The sequence below is a fragment of the Hippichthys cyanospilos genome, chromosome 10 (genome assembly GCF_059441005.1).
Source record: "Hippichthys cyanospilos isolate Australia breed blue-spotted pipefish chromosome 10, RoL_Hcya_1.0, whole genome shotgun sequence".
NCBI classification, from domain to species: Eukaryota; Metazoa; Chordata; class Actinopteri; order Syngnathiformes; family Syngnathidae; genus Hippichthys; species Hippichthys cyanospilos.
This window is the reverse complement of record NC_142378.1, coordinates 11,371,555-11,392,812: the sequence shown is the minus strand read 5'-3', so window position 1 is coordinate 11,392,812 and position 21,258 is coordinate 11,371,555. Positions and strand designations below refer to the sequence as shown.

The window sequence follows — 21,258 nt, the reverse complement described above, 5'->3', positions numbered from 1 at the left end:
ATGTAGAGGAAACAATGATGTTGAATAGAAGGATAAGAGCAAAGGAGGGAGGGAAAGGAAGAGGGACAGGAAGAAAACGTTTGTCCTTGGGTAACTTTGAGTTAAGGTTACAACAAAGCATTTTTTTTTTAGATCAACATTTCAATACAGCTTGTTGTGCTCAAAGGAAAATGACTGAAGAAATAGACTCCTCTCGAGAACAAATGCATTTTGAAGGATGCAATGCGAGCTCAAGAAGCGATTTGAGTTGTGAGGTCCATCACAGCGAGCGTGATAAGTTCTGCTGACAAAGTACAAAGATATATGATGATAAACTCGTAACAAAGAAGGAATAAAGAACGTACGGCCATCTGTCTTTTCCCGCTGCTATGTGGTTCATTTTGGGTGTATGATGTATCTAGTGAACTGTTGCGAGCACTTATGCATGCAGACAGTAATGTGGGCTGCCCAAAGTAAAAGCAATTGATGGAGTGTGTCTGCAAAGCTGTACACATTCACAAATGCATGTGGACAACCGTACAGGCATTTGCACACATGCACGCACACACACACACATACACACACACACACACACAAAAAACACAAACATTCTTTGATCTCTACTGGAAAGATCCATTTCCTGTTCTCTGCAGGAGAAATGTGGGCCCCTCATTTGCATACACATTCCTTGCTTTCCAGCATAGCATCTTACACCTTTCCCTCTGAATTTCAAGCAACTAAATTGACAAGCAAATTTAATTTGCAATTTAAGTTTTAGCTGTTTACCCGTGGCAGGAATGATAAATAACTCACATCCAAGCGGTGTGTCTACAGCCTGCATGCATATTTTGCCGTTCACTTACTGAGTAAATTTAATGAATAATGAGATGAATACACTAAATGCTTGAAGATGCTTTGGGTTTTGCTGTTAGCACATCAGCTTTTGTGTTACAGAATAATAACACTAATTCAGTGTGTGAGCCACTAAAAAAAGAGCATGTTTCTTACCCAATCCTTGTCAAGTAATTTCAGTTTGTCCACTCATTTTCTGGAGAGAGTCTTGGCATTCCATGTCATCTCCACTTGTCTCATGCTCTCGTTGTAATCTTGGCAAATCTTCGCGTAGATGTTTGCTGCTGCATAGTTACGTGTAAAATAATTAGTCGCTAATGAAGACAGAACATGCAGAGAGTTGGGCTCCATCTCAAAAGTCCAGCGAAAGCAAACAGTATTGTTGACCCGTTTGATTTCTGACGAGGAATTGTCAATGAGATGAAATGAAGGATGAGGAAGAAAGAGGCTTGTTTACTTTGTGAATTTTTAAACATCCATTTGGCATTAGAGCTTGGTGCTGTGAAAACGGACTCTAACTAAAAAGTGGTCAATCCTGCCACGCCACATTTGGGGACAGAAGCGAAATGTCTGGTCCATATTCTATTACGTTGTGCTTCATTTTCTGTCCCTGAATGACTCGGTGGATAGTCCACAGCAGGACAGTAATTTAATGTCCTGCTGTGGACTGTGCTCACTAATAAGTACTGTCAGTGTTGATACTATTCATGCAAGAGTTATACAATATATGTGCATTGGAGAGAGTTTGGAAAAACTAAATATCCTTCTGTTTGAAATGTGATAAAGGATGTCAGGATTCTCTCCCCGAAGTTTTTTGGTCATTCTTGAGCCCATGTTAGTGATTTGAAAATATCTTCTGTGATTTGCATTGATTGACTGGAATTATTTTTATTCATTTAAACATGTTGTTGTTCAAACGTTCAAAATTTTATTGTAATCACTACTGTGTGCAACATCCATTTTCCAGTCATCCCCCTTTCGCGATGTAAAGTTTGCCTTGCACTAGCTCATATTTTCAATAACCTACCCAAGTAAAAACATGTTTTGTTTTTTTTCCCCACACCATGTTGTGCACAAGCTTCCCCATCACTAAAACCCAACGTTCAACAATGTAAAAATACTGCATAGTGTAAAATGTATACCTTCAAATGTTGACCTGTGTCAAAACTTTTTTTTTTTTTTCTGCTCCTCTTTCTCTTCGGCAAGCAGGTATGATGAATCACCCTCCCATTCCCATCTCGGAACTGGCTGAGCATACAGAGCTTCTCAAAGCAAACGACAACCTGAAGCTCTCCCAAGAATACGAGGTGGGTTTGCGGAAAGTTTCTCATACTTATGATTGTGCAGAACACAAGAGTCCATTCTGCTCACTAGAAAAATTGTGGTGGTGTTTTTTTTTTTCCCCCTGTCACTGAAGTTGTACCTTTAAGATTGTTTTAACCTTTAAGATTAATATTTGCCTCGGGTACCATCGACATGGCACTGTTGATCAATTGTAAAACCTTTTATTGGGCAAGGAGTCATACTTTTTAAAAGGGAAGTCAACCCCCCAAATCTTTACAATAATGTGTTCTAGGCAGCCCCACTTCGCTTGCGAACATCACATGACCTAATTAAAAACAATAGTCAGGGCTCACGTGATTGATCATTATCTTCGCCAATCTGATGTAACTTTCATTGAACGCAAGTGGCAAAATTGTCGAACCTTGAGATATGTAAAACACAGATGGATTTTGACGCTTAATTCCTTTATACAAACACAATAAATGCCTAGCTAGTGGAGGCAAATAGGATATGCACACACACACATGTACTACAACACTCTCTCTCTCTCTCTCTCTCTCTCTCTCTCTCTCTCTCTCTCTCTATATATATATATATATATATATATATATATATATATATATATATATATATATATATATATATATATATATATATATATATATGTGTGCGTGTGTGTGTGTGTTTATCCAGTGTCCCTCTATGATGGGAGGGGATATTGTCATTGTAAACAAAGAAACACCTCTGTGATAATACTTGCTTTTAATGCCTTTTTTAACTAAACTTTTTACTAAACATATACTCGTTAAAGATAGATACCCTGGAACTGATGATGAATTATGTCTGGATTATTTGCTATAGTTATCTGCTTCAAGATTTGTAAGCGTATGTACGGTTATGTTGCATATTGCAAGTACATCCTTGTTGGTTTAAATATACTTCACATTACTTTAAGTCCATCTGGCTTCTGTTTGATGACGTGGGTCACATGATGGTGTTTATTGGTCGCTTCATCCATGTGTACAGCTCATTTGTGAAATCACGTTCAAGACAAGGGACATCAAAAACGTATTTAGTATGGTATAGATTTTCTATCGCGCACACGTTTTGTGTTTCATTCAGCCGATGTGTGTTGTTGTGAATGCTTATTTGTCGGCTTGGAGGGTTGCGAGCCGAGCCGTCTTGAGCTCCGCGACCGCTCGGGTTATAAATGACACCGGAGTTGATTAGAAATCAGGAGCGCTGAATCAGCTCTCGTTTGCATACAAGCAATATCTCCCTTTCGCCATCTCTAAATCACGGTGCCTGTCGCCTCGCTGCACGCAAGGCTGAGGTGAAAAGAGAGTACACCAGCATGGATTACCATCATCATGCCTGCCGAAAGATGTTGGATGTTTTGGCAGATAATGACTTCTCATAGCGTTGCAGCATTTCTCTGGTATTTATTATTTATCAACCCACAAGCTGGGCTATGCACCAAAAGGACAAGCGTGTTTCTTTCGTGGAGGTAAGAGATGTGATGGCAAGTGTAATTATTTGGCTTAAAGAGTGAATTTAACCACCCAATTCTCTTCTCTCAATCTACCTTTTACTCTCTCGCCATCTCCATGCCCTTTCAAACAACCTCATCAGCCTTCAGGAAAAATAAATGACCAAATTAAATAGAGAAGTGTAATTTTAATTTTGTTATTTTCGTGATGAATGGCCACTCGTCCATAAGCCCCGGCTTGCCAAGCGCCGCTCTACAGGCCGTTGACTGATTGGGTTTTAGCCAGGCAGGATGTGGAGGGAGAAGAGAAATGAAGGGACACATCAAGAGAGGGAGATGCTGCAGAGGCTTGGTCATTGCAGATTTGCTGAGACCATACCATAGTAAAGTGGCACTGTGAAGAAAGAAAAGATGGACTCAGTTGACCTTGATGTGACATTTTATTTTTGGTTTGCCATCACTCTCTGTATGCTGCTAAATTCTGCCAACTTGGTTGTCGATGGTCATGCTGAAATTCATCTGCTGATCTGTAAACGTGGCTAATTTTGAAAAAAACTCAATAGGATATAGAGTCATTTACTTCAATAAAACCTTTACTCACTTTAAAAAATGTAAGAATATACCATAGTTCCTTGACTATGACACACTTTTTTTCCCCAAGGAAAGACAAAAATATGGGTGCATCCTCCAAACAGTAACTTTATAAAAAAAAAAAACATGTTTTTTTCTTATTCAACACCAGGAAGATGGAAGATGAATTTGTCACCCACATAAGACGGGTTTTGACGCACAGATGTGTATTTTTATATCTGCCCTATTATAATAATTACTACAACGGGAAGAGCTAGAGAGTGGATGTCAGTTGGCTGATAGCAGCAAGTGTCTGTTGCAGCTAACAGCAGCTCGTATTTGCTGAGGTAGTTAAGGCGTTATTTTCAATAAAAGAAGCGAGCAGACTGAACCACCGTCCGAGTCCATCCTTGTTCACACACATGAATATTACAAAAATGGAGAGGGTCATGTAAAAGTTATGATGTGTTCAGCTGTTTCACTTAAGAGTGGCAAGGTACGGACCCTGTGTGCATTTCATTTGACCTATTTATTTATTGTGGTATTTTGGCATATACACACAATCATAATTTTGATGGAACACAAATGCTGCACAACGTCGGGTATTTATGGCAAAATGAACTCGAGCTGCATCAAGAAAGGATAAAAAACTGCTTCTATCACATTCATGTTCCACTTGCGCTGCATTCACTGACTGCTCACAAAGTGGGAAATCTAAAATATGCTTAATTTTGATAAATAGATCGATTAGGTAGGTAAATCATTAGGGATATGATACTTTCAATCTAAAAATGACAATTTTAGTCCAAATCTTCATCTTATAGTTTTTTTTTCTTTTTATAAATCAAGTGTACCAAAATAGATGGCCATTTTTAGATTCCTGGAGCGTCAATGCCAAATTTTAGTACAACAAAATTCGGCAATCTAAAATATTCCCTCTGATGCTTGCAACAAAGTAGTTTAAACCATCATGGCTCAGTTGCTTGAAGACATGCCAATTTCTAAGTTTTAACATTTCATGAAACGATCTCGAAACCCCTAAATTACCTAAATTTTAACAATTTGTTATAGCTCCTCGTAAATACGGGTAACAATTTAATATGGAGCGTTAGAGTTATCTATTCTGACTTGGCTGCTCATAATAATCTTTGCACAAATAGTATTTTGTCTAAATTATGTGAAAGACCAACAGCCATAACAGACCCTGTGTGACGTGCTGCTTCAGGCAAGTGTGGAGGGACAAACTGCAGGCCTCTTCCTTCCTTCCTGAAGCTGTCACATGTGATGATTGTTCTCAAAAGACCACATGCAACCAGTGATAGCTTTCCTCAACCAAATTGAATTGCACAATATCAACAATCTACTGCATTCTATTTAGGCATGGGTTACTTTGTTGATTTTTCTACACGCAATTACAATATGGGAGGGTACATTTCCCTAATTTAATAAAAGTCATAGTTAAACTTTTAGACTTCAAATTGACCCGGTAGTCATGTAAAGAAAAATATCACGACATTTGAATATTTTATATGACTCTCCTCATGCGGCTGTAATGAAATCCCAATCTAGGAAATTTCTCTCCATTTTCCTTCTTCTTTCAATGTTAACATGAGAATTGGACCAGCATCTTGCGCAGCTCAACTGAGTTCTTGTTTCTGTGTTGTTTTGTCTCCTGTCAGTCTATTGATCCAGGCCAGCAGTTCACTTGGGAACATTCCAACCTGGAGGTGAACAAGCCAAAAAATCGTTATGCCAATGTCATCGCCTACGACCACTCCCGTGTCATCCTTGCTCCCATAGAGGGTAAGGCTCACCCGTTCTTACATTTTGCACACTCAAACAGACATTTCGGACATTTTGAAACTGAATTGTTAAGGACTTTTTGGTTCACTGGTTGTTGTTTTGGTCAAGCCATCTTGGTTAGGAATTTGTTTTCACCAGCCTGTTTGTCAGATCATCCTCCACTTCCCTCTAAACTGTCCTTAGACACAGCGCTGGAGCTAGAAAATTCTTCCTTTGCCTCCTAAATTGCTTGAGACATTGTCAGAGGTAGTCACCCTTCACTGTTGACATTGATGTGGGGTTGCAACACTAAAGCAAATGCAGACTTCTTTCTATGACAAAATCGCTCCTACTCCATTCTCTTCTTTTGTGTGAACTAAATGTTCCAAGTAGATTTTCAACACCTTACAATTTGCAGCTGTGACATACAAAAAAAAGCTCACAGAGGGAGAAAAAAGAAAAACAAACGCCTCATCCATAAATACATAAATTAATCAAGTCTGAAATTTCTATTTTACACCGCAGTGATTTTGCCATTAGTTGCAGCAGAATAACAATTCATGCACACCGCCTTTTCTCCGTTCATTTAGCCATGACTAAAACCAACTCACCATTCTCAGATAGTGCAGTATCCATTTTAATGGATGTTGCATTGCTTACATTCTTTGCTTCTAATTTCAACTCTTTCATTTTATGAGTTTTTTTTCTTCCTCTTGTGGGCATCTGACTCTTCACGGTATATTTTTCATCCACTCCAGCCTGGTTTTTGTCCTCCCTACGTTTCTTTTCTTAAACTCTTAAATTAGCCCAGCCAAGCGTTTCATTGCTTGTCGCCGGATTGCTGCAACGTCTCTCGCAGGGACGTGACTTTCAAACGCAAAAAAAGCTACGCCCCGCCTTCAATTTCACCTGAAAAATTTGTCTTTCACCATATATTGAAGGAACCATGAGCCCCACTGTGGCTTCAACTTTGATTTTAACATGTGCTGATCAGAGCTTGGTGACAGATAAGCACAGTGCGTGATCAAACGACAGACCTCCAGCACACTTGAAACTTTGTGCCTTCAGTACCAGGTGCAACCGTGATGCAGTGATGTACATAGCTTAACTTTGAAGCTTTCAGCTGCAGATACTTATAGCTACACGATGTCAGTGAAAACAAGAGTTCAAAATCACAAGTGTTCATGTCATCATTGGCATGAAGGTGTTGCTCTATGTCCTTACATAGTCGAGAGATGTGCTCATTGCAACTATTCCGATCTTCGGGGTATCAGTTTGTCTTGGAGGCTTGGCGGGTCCGCCTCCTACTTTTAGCCTCACATATACTGTTGAAGCTGTGCTAAATTAGATGGAGTCTGATGTACCACATCCATTGATATGTAGTCCAGACCGAACAACAGAGGCTGAACAGATGGCACCAATCTGGGGGAAAACAGCACAAGGGGGTCCTGCTGTAAGAAGGCAGAATAAGAGATCATTTGACCTTTTTATATCTAACATATGTCTCCTCAAACTTGGAAAGGGAAAACTAGTGGCATTGTAATTACAAACCAAAAGTAAAAATAGTCTGTTGTTGCCATAGAGACCCTGAACCACCCATTTTTGTGGGGAACTAAAAGCTAACGTGTTACTGTTTCCGATGAAACCATCCGATTAAAGTTACTTATCTGATGCCGTTGTTTGTTATTTTTGTTTGTAGCTTTTTGTATATGTTTACACCTAAAGAAATAACCATACATTATAGAACATCTAATAAGGGAACTTCTGGTATCAAATATAGTGAAATGCAATATTGGCGTATGCAAATTAATCTTCACATCTGCGTGGCATCTTAGCGTTTTCAAGACACAAGTATTATAGTCACTATTTTAAGTTTCAGCTAAAAAATAAAAATAAAAAAACTCATATTAAGGTTTCTTGCACTGTCTAACAGTGTTGCTGTAAAAGATATACTAAAGATGTAATTGTCCTTTTTATTAACATTTTATAACAACAATTATAAACAATTTACAATAAAATATTGAGTTTAGTTGCCATGACAATATCAAATGAAGAATGCATCATACGTTTTTGTGTAGTTTTGAAACTATATTCTCCCCAAATTTTTATTTTCCAGTTTATAGGAGCTGACGAAACAAGCATTTTTTACACGTAAATATGCTTTTCTTTTGAAGATTTTTTACACGTTTACTGATTGTTTCTGCATTCTTCAGGGAGAAATAATGATATAATGTGGGGCAAAGAAAAGTGTGAAGAGATATAGCACATTGCTTCATCAGAAGTATATTGCTGTGATCTTTGTGCAGGGATCACAGGTAGCGACTACATCAATGCCAACTACATTGATGGCTATAGGAAGCAGAATGCCTACATTGCCACCCAAGGTCCCTTACCAGAAACCTTTGGGGACTTCTGGAGGATGGTGTGGGAGCAGAGAGCAGCCACCGTGGTCATGATGACCAGACTGGAGGAGAAGTCGCGGGTAAGTTTGCTCAAGCGCATGCAAGATTTGTTTTTCGCTCTGCAGCTTGCCTCTAGTGACTGCAGTAGCCTTTTTAAAATGCTGTTCCACAATATACATCAAAATCAAATCAGCGATTCATGAAGCCGAGGTAGAAAATGTGAAAAATGGCAGAGATTTGCTATGATTTCCCAGATGCGGACTCAAACTTCATTGGCAGGTAATCAGACGTTATTTTCTTGAGATGGCTCACTTTCAGGGAAGAATAGAAATTGCGTTTGTGAAATTTAAATGGGGTGCTGAAAGCAGTGCAGAAACGGTTATCTCACAAATGGTCTACCTGCTCGCATCTGATAGTTTGGGCAACATCCACAGGGGACTTGGCGGTGTTGTTTTTTTTTATTATTTCTTCACAGCTACAAAAGTGAGAGAAGTTTCTGTAGAAACAACAAAATATCCGTCTCCTATTGCCAAGAAAAAAAAAAGCTCAGCAACTTTTAACACTCAAGAGATGCTGTTTTTTATTTTTTTTGCTCAGAGCAGTAAGCTAAAATTAAAAGGTAAACTTGTTTTTTCTTTTTTTGTCGCACCTGTGACCATTACCTCCCACATCAGTCTGTTGAAGAAAGAAGTTATGGTTGATGTAAATTTGGTAGAGAGGTGGCATGACACACTTCCACTATGGGGAAAAAAAATGATATTTCAAACAAAACATAGATTTGGTCTTCCCTTTGCAATTATACTGTGAGATTTATGGAATATGAATGTGTTTTGTCCATTTCGCCACCTTTTTTTATAGGTATTAGACATGATATTGGACAAATTCCTCTGCCAAAACCACAGATATTAAGATAGGTACAGCAATGGAAATAGCAGCTGTTGAATACAGAAATATTGTGAGAGCTTCAAACATGGCCAAATAACAAAATGTGCTTGATATCAGTACTGTAACAGCAGAATCCCAAGGACAGAAATTACAATATTGTAATCCAGTTTGTATACTTCATTAACAAAAAAGTACAAAGTACAAAACAGTGACAACACATGTTGAATAGGTTAACAACGTGATTTTTGCCCCACTACACTCTGGAACAAAAGACAAGACAGTGCACAGTGAATGATGGACATCTCCACAGGTTTTAAGGTACCACATGGTCGAAATGGTTTTGCAATTGTATTAACTTAATTATTAAGATTTAACAACGTTGTCATACAATACATACAGTACTTAACTTGTGTCACTTCTAGTCAATACCACACTACATTCTATTTGGTTGCTTTGTGTGTTGTTTAAGTCCGGTACACACGAGCCATAATCGGCGTTATGCCATCAGCTCTGGGCGCAAATGCTTCCCGAGAGCAGATGGCGCTGTTCCCCGCACATGAGGCGCCATTGGCTTAACGCCGACGGCGCCTTGTAAGCGCTTGGAGTTGTGTTGATCACATGTTTGGGACCATTCAAGATGGCGATTTCTGAGTTGACAGAGGGTAAAAGCGATCTCTTCTATCGCCTTTTGCATCTATTCTGTAGGCCTGACATCTTTAAAGGCATTTGTAAATTTGCCAGAAATCAACAAATTATACTCCAGAAAAGCCACTGAAATGAGGACATTGAGATGATGCCACCTAATTTGGGTACGTGTGTCGTGGACTATAGCCGTATGTCATTGGCTTTCGTTCCCTGCACACACAGCACCAAAATGATCAAACTGGTTCGATGTGCCGGTGGTGAGCATTGGTCATAAGCAAGTAGTGGTAATTATGAGCCAAAACAGAAATGTCTTGTGCAAAAATAAATTCTTTGGCTTTTCTCTTTCTCAAGATTTTTGAATAGGTATTTACAAACAAAACTATGAATTAGCGGTGCAATGCTTCATTGAAAACACACCTTCTTAAATTTGAATTGGCCAAAATCAAGATCTCAACAAATATTTCTTTAGTTCGCCATGAAAGCAGGAGAATTGCTAGTCTTTTTGTTCCCCTCAAAATAAAATCCTGAACCACTAATGCTCACTGCTTTTTTGAAATGTTTTTGTTCATCTTTTACAGCTAATGATAAGAAAAAGATTAATACAAATACAGAAATAATTAGAGGCAATAGCTGGTTTCACAATATCCCCTTCACAATTGTTACTCGAGGCTTCTCTTGTGACACAAACTGAAATCTTATATGGCTGCCACAAAACAAGCAACATGAAAATGGAAAAAATCGGTGTGAAAACTTGCAAGGTAATTTCTTCCCAACAAGTGGACTTGTGTGTCCAAAATACAAATATGACTTCATCCTGTCAAGCCAAACCAGTGTCAACATCAGACTTACTTACCCCGGGTGTCTCCACTTCATCTCACCTCTCTTCAGTTGTTTACCTGCGCACAATCCTGACAGGCGCTGTCCTCCACTGTCAGACATGATCAGTACATGTGGCCGCTGGAAGCTCGGTGTCGGTTTGAGCAGGAAATGAGAGAGAGGATGTCTTCCAGCGTGTCACACCACATTGAAGGAAACTGAATGAGATGCACTGACATAGGAGGCAGGTGATGTGTTTTTGCAAGCTTACTGCAAAAGCACTGGAAACCAAATGTTACAGCAGATGTTGGATGGAAAATATAGTGGAGCATGCAGATGCGCCTTACTTTTTTTTCTTTTACTTTTTTCATTAGGTATTGTATTGTAAAGGGTACGGATGGGGATTGTTGAAAATAAAACAAGACAGTATGGTTGTTTCTTTCTTCCTGTACATTTCTCTGATGTGTAATAAAGAGAAGTTCCCCTGGAGCTTCTATCGGCTCTCACTGCTGTTTTAATCCACATGGTGCTCTCAGGTGTGTGAGATGAGGTGTGTGCGTCCAACAGCGTGCATGTATTTCTGTGACGTTCAGCGTGTTGTTACCATTCCTCCTTTTTAGCTTTTATACATATTATTTTTTACATCGCAGTTTAATTTTTTTCTTACACATTTTTTACGATATTTTTTGGTCTCTCTATTATTTTTCACAGATAAAATGTGACCAATATTGGCCCAGCCGCGGCACAGAAACCTATGGTATGACCCAAGTGACCCTACTGGACACCATAGAATTAGCCACTTTTTGTGTGCGCACCTTCTCCTTGCATAAGGTATATCTTCTTTTGAATACATCTTCTCTTCGCCAAAACAGTAATATAACAAACCAGGACAAAATTCCCATTTGTGTTTAAACCGGTGAAAAAAAAAAAAAAAAAAAAAAATATATATATATATATATATATATATATATATATATATATATATATATATATATATATATATATATATATATATATATAAATGTGAGTATTTTTACAAGTATGCTTAACAAATTAAGCTGGAATCATAAAATGGTATTTTGCTAAAAAAAGATGTTTTCCTTTTTTTTTGGCAGTTAGAAAATATGAGAATAAAATACGGAATGCCTTTTTTGAGTGTACTAGCTCACAGTAAAACACACACACTGAAAAAAATACTTGAAATAGTACCATGAATGCTCATTCATATTTTAATCCTTTCACATTTTCTACTAAAATGCACTTGAAAAGACAAAAAAATCACAAAGGCAGATCAAATTTAAGTGTAATTAAAGTAGACATCGCAAGCTCTACTTGCACTGTCACACACTCATTATCACACAGAGTGACCTTGCTTTAATTGGATCTGTGCAAAAGCATATTCCATAGAATCTGAGCCCATTTCATCCAATCGCTCGGTGACAAAAAAAAAAAAAAAAAAGATTTTGCAGGAATTGTGTGTCTAGGTCGCTTCCAACACAGACAGCTCATTTTCAAAACGGTAACCGTGGTCAAGATCCATATGTATGTGTTTCCAGCAGAGATGCAAACATGGCTAGAGACAAATAGCGACCGATGGCTTGTCACGTTTTTTTGTTGGCAGCATCAGCAACAAAATTAGGGAGTGTCCAAAAAAAAAAAACTATAAAAATAAAGAACTGGGCCAGTTTGCTTTTAATTACCACACTCATGTATTCATTTATTCAGCAAGGGGGGAAAAAACTGTCAGAAAAGCAGAAAGGCTGCATTGAAATGCAAACAGTATCTCCATTAGAGGAGTGAAGGTGAGAACAGAACGATCAAGTGATTTCTTCACACTTTGCTAAGAATCTTTCTCAAGATCCTTATTTTCATGTGTTGTTAAAATGGCTCTTTTTTACTTAGTTATTTTGAAAAACACATATTATCCCTTATTATAATAACTGTAAGCAAAAAATGAATGTTACATTTTTTTTTTCATTTTACACACACTGTCCTGGAATGAAGCTAAAGCAATTGATGTTGGCATTTTAAATCAAAACTATAAATTAAGGGTGCAACTATGAGCGATAGTTTAACTTTACACACTTTGGAACCTTTACACTAATAGGTGTAAAGTCAGATTTTGTAAAAGCGTAGCACACAATTGTGTGAATAGTTGAAAAAAAAAATTGCCCAGCCCAATTGAACACAACTGTATTTGTTCTATTTAGAATGGATCCAGTGAAAAACGCGAGGTCCGCCAGTTCCAGTTCACAGCATGGCCTGACCACGGTGTCCCAGAATACCCGACACCGTTCTTGGCCTTCCTCCGTAGGGTCAAGACCTGCAACCCGCCTGATGCTGGACCCATCATCGCTCACTGCAGGTCAGCAGCAGTGGTGCTTACAGTAATTCAGTGTACTAGGTTGTTTGTTCCTAAGCAATCTTGAATCATAAATTGCATTTATATTCACACTATTCTTTTTAATCAAAAAATAGACATTCAATTTAGAGTGTAGATTAACAGGACTCAGTTTGCTATCCGTCAAATCAGTGGTTCTCAAAATGTGGTACAAGTAAGGCCCAAACAACTGGTTGATTGAATCGAACATTGGTCAAAAATAAGGGGCCAAATGGCCCATATTTGCTAATTGTTTTAAAATGTTTCGCTTTATGTCCTATCTATTTACAGCAGCTGTCATTATATTGCACACATAAATTTATACCATTTAATTTTTAAGAAGCAATGCAAGGAAGTTGTGCAAGAAATGGATCTGATTTTATTTCACACACAACCTAAAGTCAAAACTTGCGTAAAAATAATAATAACATACAAATCAATAAATAAATCAAGTACAAATGTGTTAAATATGACACACATTTAACTACTGCTTACATGTATGAAAATCATTTTGTTTGTTTTAAACATGGACGTACATACTTTTTATTAGATTGAATTCATTTCGGCAGTAAACACTCGGTTTAAGAAACATATAGTGGAACGTTGCCCTTATTAGGTACTGTATATTAAACATTTACCAGTGAACAAAATGGCCTACCTCCTCTCCTTGTATAGAGTATTCTGCATTAAATAATACACAAAGAAAAGTATTCTCACTCTTTCTTAGCAGTTGCAGATCTTTTCTCTCTCCAGTGATCACATCATCCTCTCCTTCAAAGCAGCACTTTTATTCTGCTCCCATTCTCTCCATGTCTCTCTTGTTTCCCTACGCCGTCAGAAAGACTCACCCTAATCCGATCTCATTTTTCATGTTTCGTCTCTTTTTTTGCCCTGTAGCCTTTAACAAATTATAGTTCTCAAAAAGGCTTATTCAAAGCCGTCCTTTTTTTGTCAAGATAAGAAGACCCCAATCAGTCCAAAATGTTACAGTAGAAAACCGAAATGACAGCTTGCGTTACACTCTCGATGTACGGTCTACATTATTGTTTTAATGCATTTTTACGGTATTTGTCACTATCAGTATAGACTCACAGCACACAATACTAGTTGCAGTATGCGCAAATCCAGTACAACAGCCATGTCAAAAACAGAGCCAGGATGAAGAAAATATATAGTAACTGAGAATAATCATTTAATATTGTTTATTATTTCCACTGTAGGCTGTACTGTATCATCCTGTGTGCTCTTTCTTATACTTCATTTACTGTAAATAGGGCAGCTAGCTGACTTGAAGCCTTGGTTTGCGAGATAGCTAAATGATGGCATGTTAGAGCGAGGTTGCAATGAGAGAACAGTGCCCTGGATCTAGTTTTTTTTGGCTGTTGTTTTTGAAAAGGAGTACATAGGAGAATGTGCTCCCTGTTATACTCTGCGCTGCCTGTTGAGGCCCTGCATGACAGTAAAACACGTCTCCAAGCATAATGAGAACTTCAAAATAAACCTCATCCAGCCAAATACTGTGAGTCCCCATGTATAGGACTCACTGGTGTGTAGGACGAACTCTTACCCAGGGATTCCATATGTTGCGGTGCACGTCCGCTCCCCTGCTCCACAACGCAGTCATGTTAATGAATTAGAGCGTTTCCATATCCTGCATATCCGCCGAGCTGCGCTGCGTCGTGACTCTGCCGTGCGCCAACTTTGTGCCGGACTTGAAAAATCTGTGCCGTGGTCAATACCACAGTTTAGAAAGCACCAAACAGAAAAAAGAACGTGATCTACATCTGGATTTATAAAACCACATCACACGGACAAGATTGTCTTCTCCTTTGCTGATTGATCAACCCAAAAGTGACTGCTTCAACTTCTCTGTTCCATTGTCATTGAGCAAAATATAGTCAAATGGAATACCTTTCCGTGTTATTTAACCCTGCTTGCCAGTCTTAATTGAAACATCATAACCTTTACATAATCCTCCCCATTTTATTTTGACAAACCAAAAATCAGGAGAGAGGTTAAATTTTTTTACTCCATTGGCACACTGTCAAACCAAGCAAAAAAGTTTGGATCATGATGAGTGCATTGACTTGCTTCCTATTATTGAACTGCCATCCAAGAGAGAATTTAGAATTAGCATTAGCAACCACTGGTCACCAGATTGATTCGCGCTAAAATTTGTTATACAGTAAGTAGTGCCTGGAAAGAACTTATTAGAAAGAGCTTGCCATGACCCAGTTCTTAATTTTGAAAATGTGGTCATCCTAACAAAGTCATCATAAAGCTGACTGAAAATACAAAGATGTGCAAAGCTGTTATTTGTGCAGTAGCTGCCTACTTTGAGAAATGTAAAACATGTTTAACTGTAGTAATTCCACATCATAAAGCTGACTTAAAAAATATCAAGATATGTAAAACTATTTTTACTTTGAATGGCATTTTTTTCAAATAAAAAATGAACTGGTTTTGTAGAGGATCTGATCTCTTCTCCCTACCTATTGTAAATTATGTTTACATTGTCACTCTGTGTTGTGCTGTGGTAAATAAAAGTTGTTGTATTGCCACAAAAGCATGCTATAGTGCCCTGCTAATATGAGACCAAAAATAAAAGATGCATTTTTATTTTCTCCTCCTATAGCGCCGGTGTTGGACGTACGGGTTGCTTCATTGTTATCGACGCCATGCTGGAGCGAATCAAGCACGAGAAGACTGTTGACATTTATGGCCACGTGACATTGATGCGCTCACAGCGGAACTACATGGTCCAGACAGAGGACCAGTACAGCTTCATTCATGATGCTTTGCTAGAGGCGGTGGCCTGTGGCAACACTGAGGTGGCGGCCCGCAGCCTCTACTCCTACATCCAGAAGCTGGCCCAGGTGGAGAGCGGCGAACACGTCACTGGCATGGAGCTCGAGTTCAAGGTACCATGTGACCTGAGGCAAAGATGAAATTTATGCTTGAAAGCAATTGTAACTTGTGTGTATATTTTTTTAATTGTATTCATTAAACAAAATGTATCTGTGTAGACACGGGTAAGGACATTTGGCTAAATAATGTATTTACAGTGCTCTATTTTACAATCACTTGAAATGGGATTATTACAGTTTCCCCACAGAAAGCATACCGATCATTCATAATTTTATGGCACTTTAACGGCGCCCTTCAATTTGTGTTGCTCTTATACCTTTTTATATTATGATCCTATAAACTTTCTGTACACATTAGTGTTTCACTATCAGCACAGCGTTATTGTGGGAAGTGATGGCAGTAAACCTGCATATATCAGACAAACTGAATTTGGCTCGAGACAAGTGGCCGATAAAATGTGTAATACTGGAAGTTTAGCTCATTTAGTCATTAACATAAAGACACTTTAATTGTAATACTCTTCTTTTTAAAGGGGATTTTTGCCACTGTTTTGCTATAGTTGTGGCACAATATGATTCCAGATAGACCCAAGCAAATGTAGAACAATACCAAAGCCATTGTTATTATGCATCTACATGCAAACAAACTGGCCGGGCTCCAGCAATAACCTCCTCGTTGCCAGCTGTTAGAAAATGTAATAGCTTGGAGAACTTTTTGATCTATTTTAAGCAAATGGAGGAAGTGGTAGCAGTGCGATTTGCTTAGATGGCAGTGAATGAAACAATAAGGAGAACGAGTGTCTCTTTTCACATTAGATTTGCAAGTTTGTCTTTTTAAATGTGAGTTGCTCTTGGTCGTGACTTGCGCAAGCATTTGAAAAGTATCACTACTGAATGTTTTCTGACATCCTTTTTCTGATGTTGTCTAGACGCCAGTTATTACAAGGCTTAAATGGCTTTCCGAAAAGAACATTGCTTTCTTTGAAGTGTTTTGTTCTTTTAAAAGTGCTTTTTTCATGATGTCTTTTCCTCGATTGCTTAGATAATCCCTAAGGTCGACTTTGAGCCTTCTCAGAATTCTATGATAATGTTTTTATTTAATCAATACAGCAACCATTTGTTTGGTACAGTGCTTAAAGTGGGCCACTACGCAGTGCTACATCGTACCAGCAAATTCCAATTTTGGCCTCTGGCATACCGGGACTTTCGACAATGTATCGGGTCTTCACATGAGCCCACATAGTACCCTATCTTGTTGCATTTCTGACTTTCATTATGCGATACTCTTACGACTCCATCAGAAATGTGGGTAATCCAAATAAAAGAAGGAAAATAAAATAATGAACTACGCCATCATTGTAGGATACTGTACAAAACTCCAGCGTTGTAGCTAGCCACTAGAGGGAGTGTTGATGAGACATAAGGGGCAATCAATTGCATCGGGACATTTCATACTCAGGCAGAATGTATGTATTTACTGATTCATTCATTATCTGTTATTTATTAAAGACTAATTATTTAATTCATTTCATGAGCTACTGTTTCCCACTGCCTGATTTACCTGGCAACAATCAAGAAAGTGGAGATTTGGCACTTATTTTGTCCCAACTAAAGCAGTGATTTGGTAGTAAAACGTCCCTTTACATTTCGATCATCAACTGGTGAATTTTTAACTGCTGACTTTTTATTACAACCATTCATGTTACATGTAATTTGAGTGTGATGCTCAAGTTAGTCATCTTCCTATTGGCCATTCATCAGCATGGCACCCTGCCAAGAAACAATAACCGCACTGGTGTATTTCCACTTAGTGAGGCACATTTGTGATGGAATCACCGTGTGAGTAACAGATGATAATGCTGAGCTGGTGTCAGGAGTTGAACAGGGAATAATAATGTTCACTCTACAGCCTGTATGAAGAGAGGTGGATTTTAAGGAGGCTGGGGTGGTACATTACAGATGATGAAGAAAGAGACAATTGCATTTAGCCTAATGTTAGGAAGGAACTACAAATGAAAATCAAATATGGAGTTTTTGCTCTTAACAAGATTTAGGTTGGTAGTGGATCATTATGAAGGGGAAATGTGGCTTCACTTAACGCGGATATATCCGCATGATTTACGGCTTTTTTTTTTTTTTAGTAGGCATACAATTAAGATGATTTCACAATAATGTATTTCTGTTTCAACAATTCTTCCAAAATAATTGACTAAACCTGTTTCTGACGTGATCACCACAACACTAATCCTTGTTGGGTAACATGCCATGCTTGACCCAAGTGTACTATAAATGGAAAAGAACTGGCATGTTGGTTAAGGGATACCCTGGATGCTTCGCCGCTCTGTTGCATGGAGAGTTTGGCCAGCATTGGATCTGATTCACGTAGCCACTGTAGTGTTTGGTGATAGGGCTGAGGGTCTGTGTAGTGCTGCCAGGCCACCTCAAGCTCATCCAGGTCCCCTTGTGCAATGCTGATCAAAGGCAAGGCTGAAGCAGAAGGGATGAAGGGATGGCAGAAGGACGGCCTGAATGAAATCCAAGTAAATAGGTGTTGATCTTGAAGGGGATTTGGGAAATAAATCCTAAACGTCTACCCTGTTTGCATTGACATGTCAGAAGAACATTGTACGAACTAGGTCAGTCACATCAGATGTTTTGAAATGTGTTTATGTTGATACCTGTTGATATCAACTTTGGGGATTTTGACAAAGGCATATCACAGACATTTCTAAAGACACCTGCGAACTATTTCAGGTAAAAAAAAAAAAAAACATGTCTTCAAAAATATTTAGTTAATCTCCAAAGTTAATGCTTCAATTTTGACAGCTCTATTTTTTGTGGGGGTTTTTTTTCAAAGAAGGCGTGTCAACAGGTCAGGAATGACAAATTCCTTTTTAAATATTTCAAATTTAAAAGCATTAGTGTGGTGCGTTTTGAGAGAAAAAATTAGCAGAATTCAAGTAGTATCAATGTATAATTTAGAGCATAATCTATACATGGCACCTTATGCTTATGGGCATATATTGAATAATATAATACCACTGACAACTTCTTGAGTAAATAAATAGTACTCACTTATAATAGTATGGAATTTTATTAAACGGTCTCACCAACAAATATTTATTTCTTGTCATTGAGATTTGAATTAGCTGAGCGTCCAGTCAGCAGCTGATTACACCACCTACTAACTAAGTATTGGAGATTCACAGGTAACAACATTTATTGAATTTCAGTTTTAACATCAGCCTGTATTGCCGTTACTAAGCCACACAATGTCACCTTTCTGATACAAACAGTCCATGTATTCATTCAATGGATAATTGCTGAATCATTTTTATCCTGAGTTTGAATATCCCCCTGCATAGCATATTTTTTTGCATACATTGCAACTGTATCGAAGGAGAGAGTGACCCATTTTTTTTGTGTTGTTGTTTCTTTCATTCTTTATCTCCAAGCTCGTTTATGTGTGTTTGTGTTTGGCGTAGATCCCTACAACTGATATCGACCCCGCTGGACTCCATGATTTACAAAACAGGATAAACATATTGAATTACTTCCCGCGGCATGCATACTTAATAAGTAGTGACACTTTGAAATTGTAGCATCACTGTGTTTTAACGGTCAGGCTGGTGGTTAGGTGCACGGGTGGCATACAAATGTCTCATCTATGTTAGCTTTATCTGTCCTCCATCTTCAGCTCGCTGTCCTCTATTTTTCTTTCCTCTTTTGTCGTTTTTAAAGTATTGTGGTCCTTGACAGTTCTGTCCTGTCTCAGATCATTCACTTTATCTTCCTCCCCCTTCTTCAAATACCATTCTCTTCTCCTCTTCTGACGACTTTTTTGAAACCTCTTTTTCAGCCATTCCTGTCTCTTTTTCATTTATCAATGTATTCCTCCATTTTTGTCTTACCAGCGTTTGGCCAATTCCAAAGCCCACACGTCACGCTTCATCAGTGCCAACCTACCCTGCAACAAGTTCAAGAACCGCCTGGTCAACATTATGCCCTATGAGACCACACGTGTTTGCCTGCAGCCAATCAGAGGCCTGGAAGGATCCGACTACATTAATTCCAGCTTTATTGACGGATACAGGTAGGATGATTTTTTTTTTTTTTGAAGAGAGAAGACTTTGCATTACTGGCAGGATCGGTTTTTGTATGGTCACTGACTGGAACAAATACAGTACACGGCAACCGGCAGAACACTATAAACACATGATTGAGACCAACACACAACACACACTTAGAAGTGGCTGCAAAGCATATTAGATTCAAGATGCGATAATGTGGTTTAAAATGTCTATAGCCACCATGGTGACACTGTAATATGACAACAAATAATTTCACTGTATGTTATTTGACAGTTATTAATAATATCTCATGATGTGTCTGTGTGTGTGTATGCGAAGGCAACAGAAAGCCTACATTGCCACACAGGGCCCTCTGGCAGAAACGACAGAGGACTTCTGGAGAATGCTCTGGGAGAACAACTCCACCATTGTAGTCATGTTGACCAAACTGAGAGAGATGGGAAGGGTATGACACTGACACTACAAACAGTCATATCATTGTTCTAATCAGGATTCAAATCGCTGAAGCTCCTATGACACATCTTCATTTTTCAATACAGGAAAAGTGTCACCAGTATTGGCCAGCAGAGCGCTCTGCTAGGTATCAGTATTTTGTGGTGGACCCCATGGCTGAGTACAACATGCCTCAGTACATCCTACGAGAGTTCAAGGTCACAGACGCCAGGGTAAGATGGTCAGAACCACACATTAAGATCAGTCTCACAAGCTTTTATCATTTACAGGAACCTTTAGCGATAAACATAAGGCGAAGGGGGCTTATTGTTGAGCCTATATAAGGCAAGGTTTATTCTGAGCCCAATTATCTGAGATAATTTGAAACTCGAGCAGCACTGCAGCGTCAACACAAAACTGCTTCTATTCGCCAGCTATGTGCACATAGGCAGCTAGTTACTGTATTTTGTTCCTGTTGGTAAAATATCATATCATACACTCCCCACACAAACGTCATATTGCAATATGCTCATAATCAAGCGCAGATGCATTGAAATTGTGTATGAATGCTGTGTCAGCCGTTTTGCCAGCTGTATTCAACCATTCAATTATTTTTGACAATGACCTCTACTGTATCTAGAAGTAATGCTGATGCTACAGAAAAGAATATTCACATCTAAAGATGAAAAGGTAAAGAAAACCAAATTCAAGCATGGAGTCACAAAGACAATTTTGAAGGAAAAAAAAACACTATTATAAACTGCGGCAAAATATTGTTTTCCTT

At 38.5% G+C, this 21,258-nt stretch overlaps 1 protein-coding gene across 7 annotated transcripts in view; it reads left to right on the top strand.

Annotated features, from left to right (window-relative positions):
* The window catches only part of ptprsa (protein tyrosine phosphatase receptor type Sa), a 216,680-nt gene that overhangs the window by 184,004 nt on the left and 11,418 nt on the right, over window positions 1–21,258 (top strand). For all 7 annotated transcript variants that reach the window (XM_088426524.1, XM_088426528.1, XM_088426526.1 and 4 more), the window contains 9 exons: window positions 2,041–2,138; window positions 5,854–5,977; window positions 8,263–8,438; window positions 11,416–11,535; window positions 12,915–13,069; window positions 15,720–16,005; window positions 19,866–20,044; window positions 20,361–20,487; window positions 20,582–20,707. In XM_088426524.1, the coding sequence (XP_088282650.1) occupies window positions 2,041–2,138; window positions 5,854–5,977; window positions 8,263–8,438; window positions 11,416–11,535; window positions 12,915–13,069; window positions 15,720–16,005; window positions 19,866–20,044; window positions 20,361–20,487; window positions 20,582–20,707 (1,391 nt within the window). The remainder of the gene's footprint in view (window positions 1–2,040; window positions 2,139–5,853; window positions 5,978–8,262; window positions 8,439–11,415; window positions 11,536–12,914; window positions 13,070–15,719; window positions 16,006–19,865; window positions 20,045–20,360; window positions 20,488–20,581; window positions 20,708–21,258) is intronic.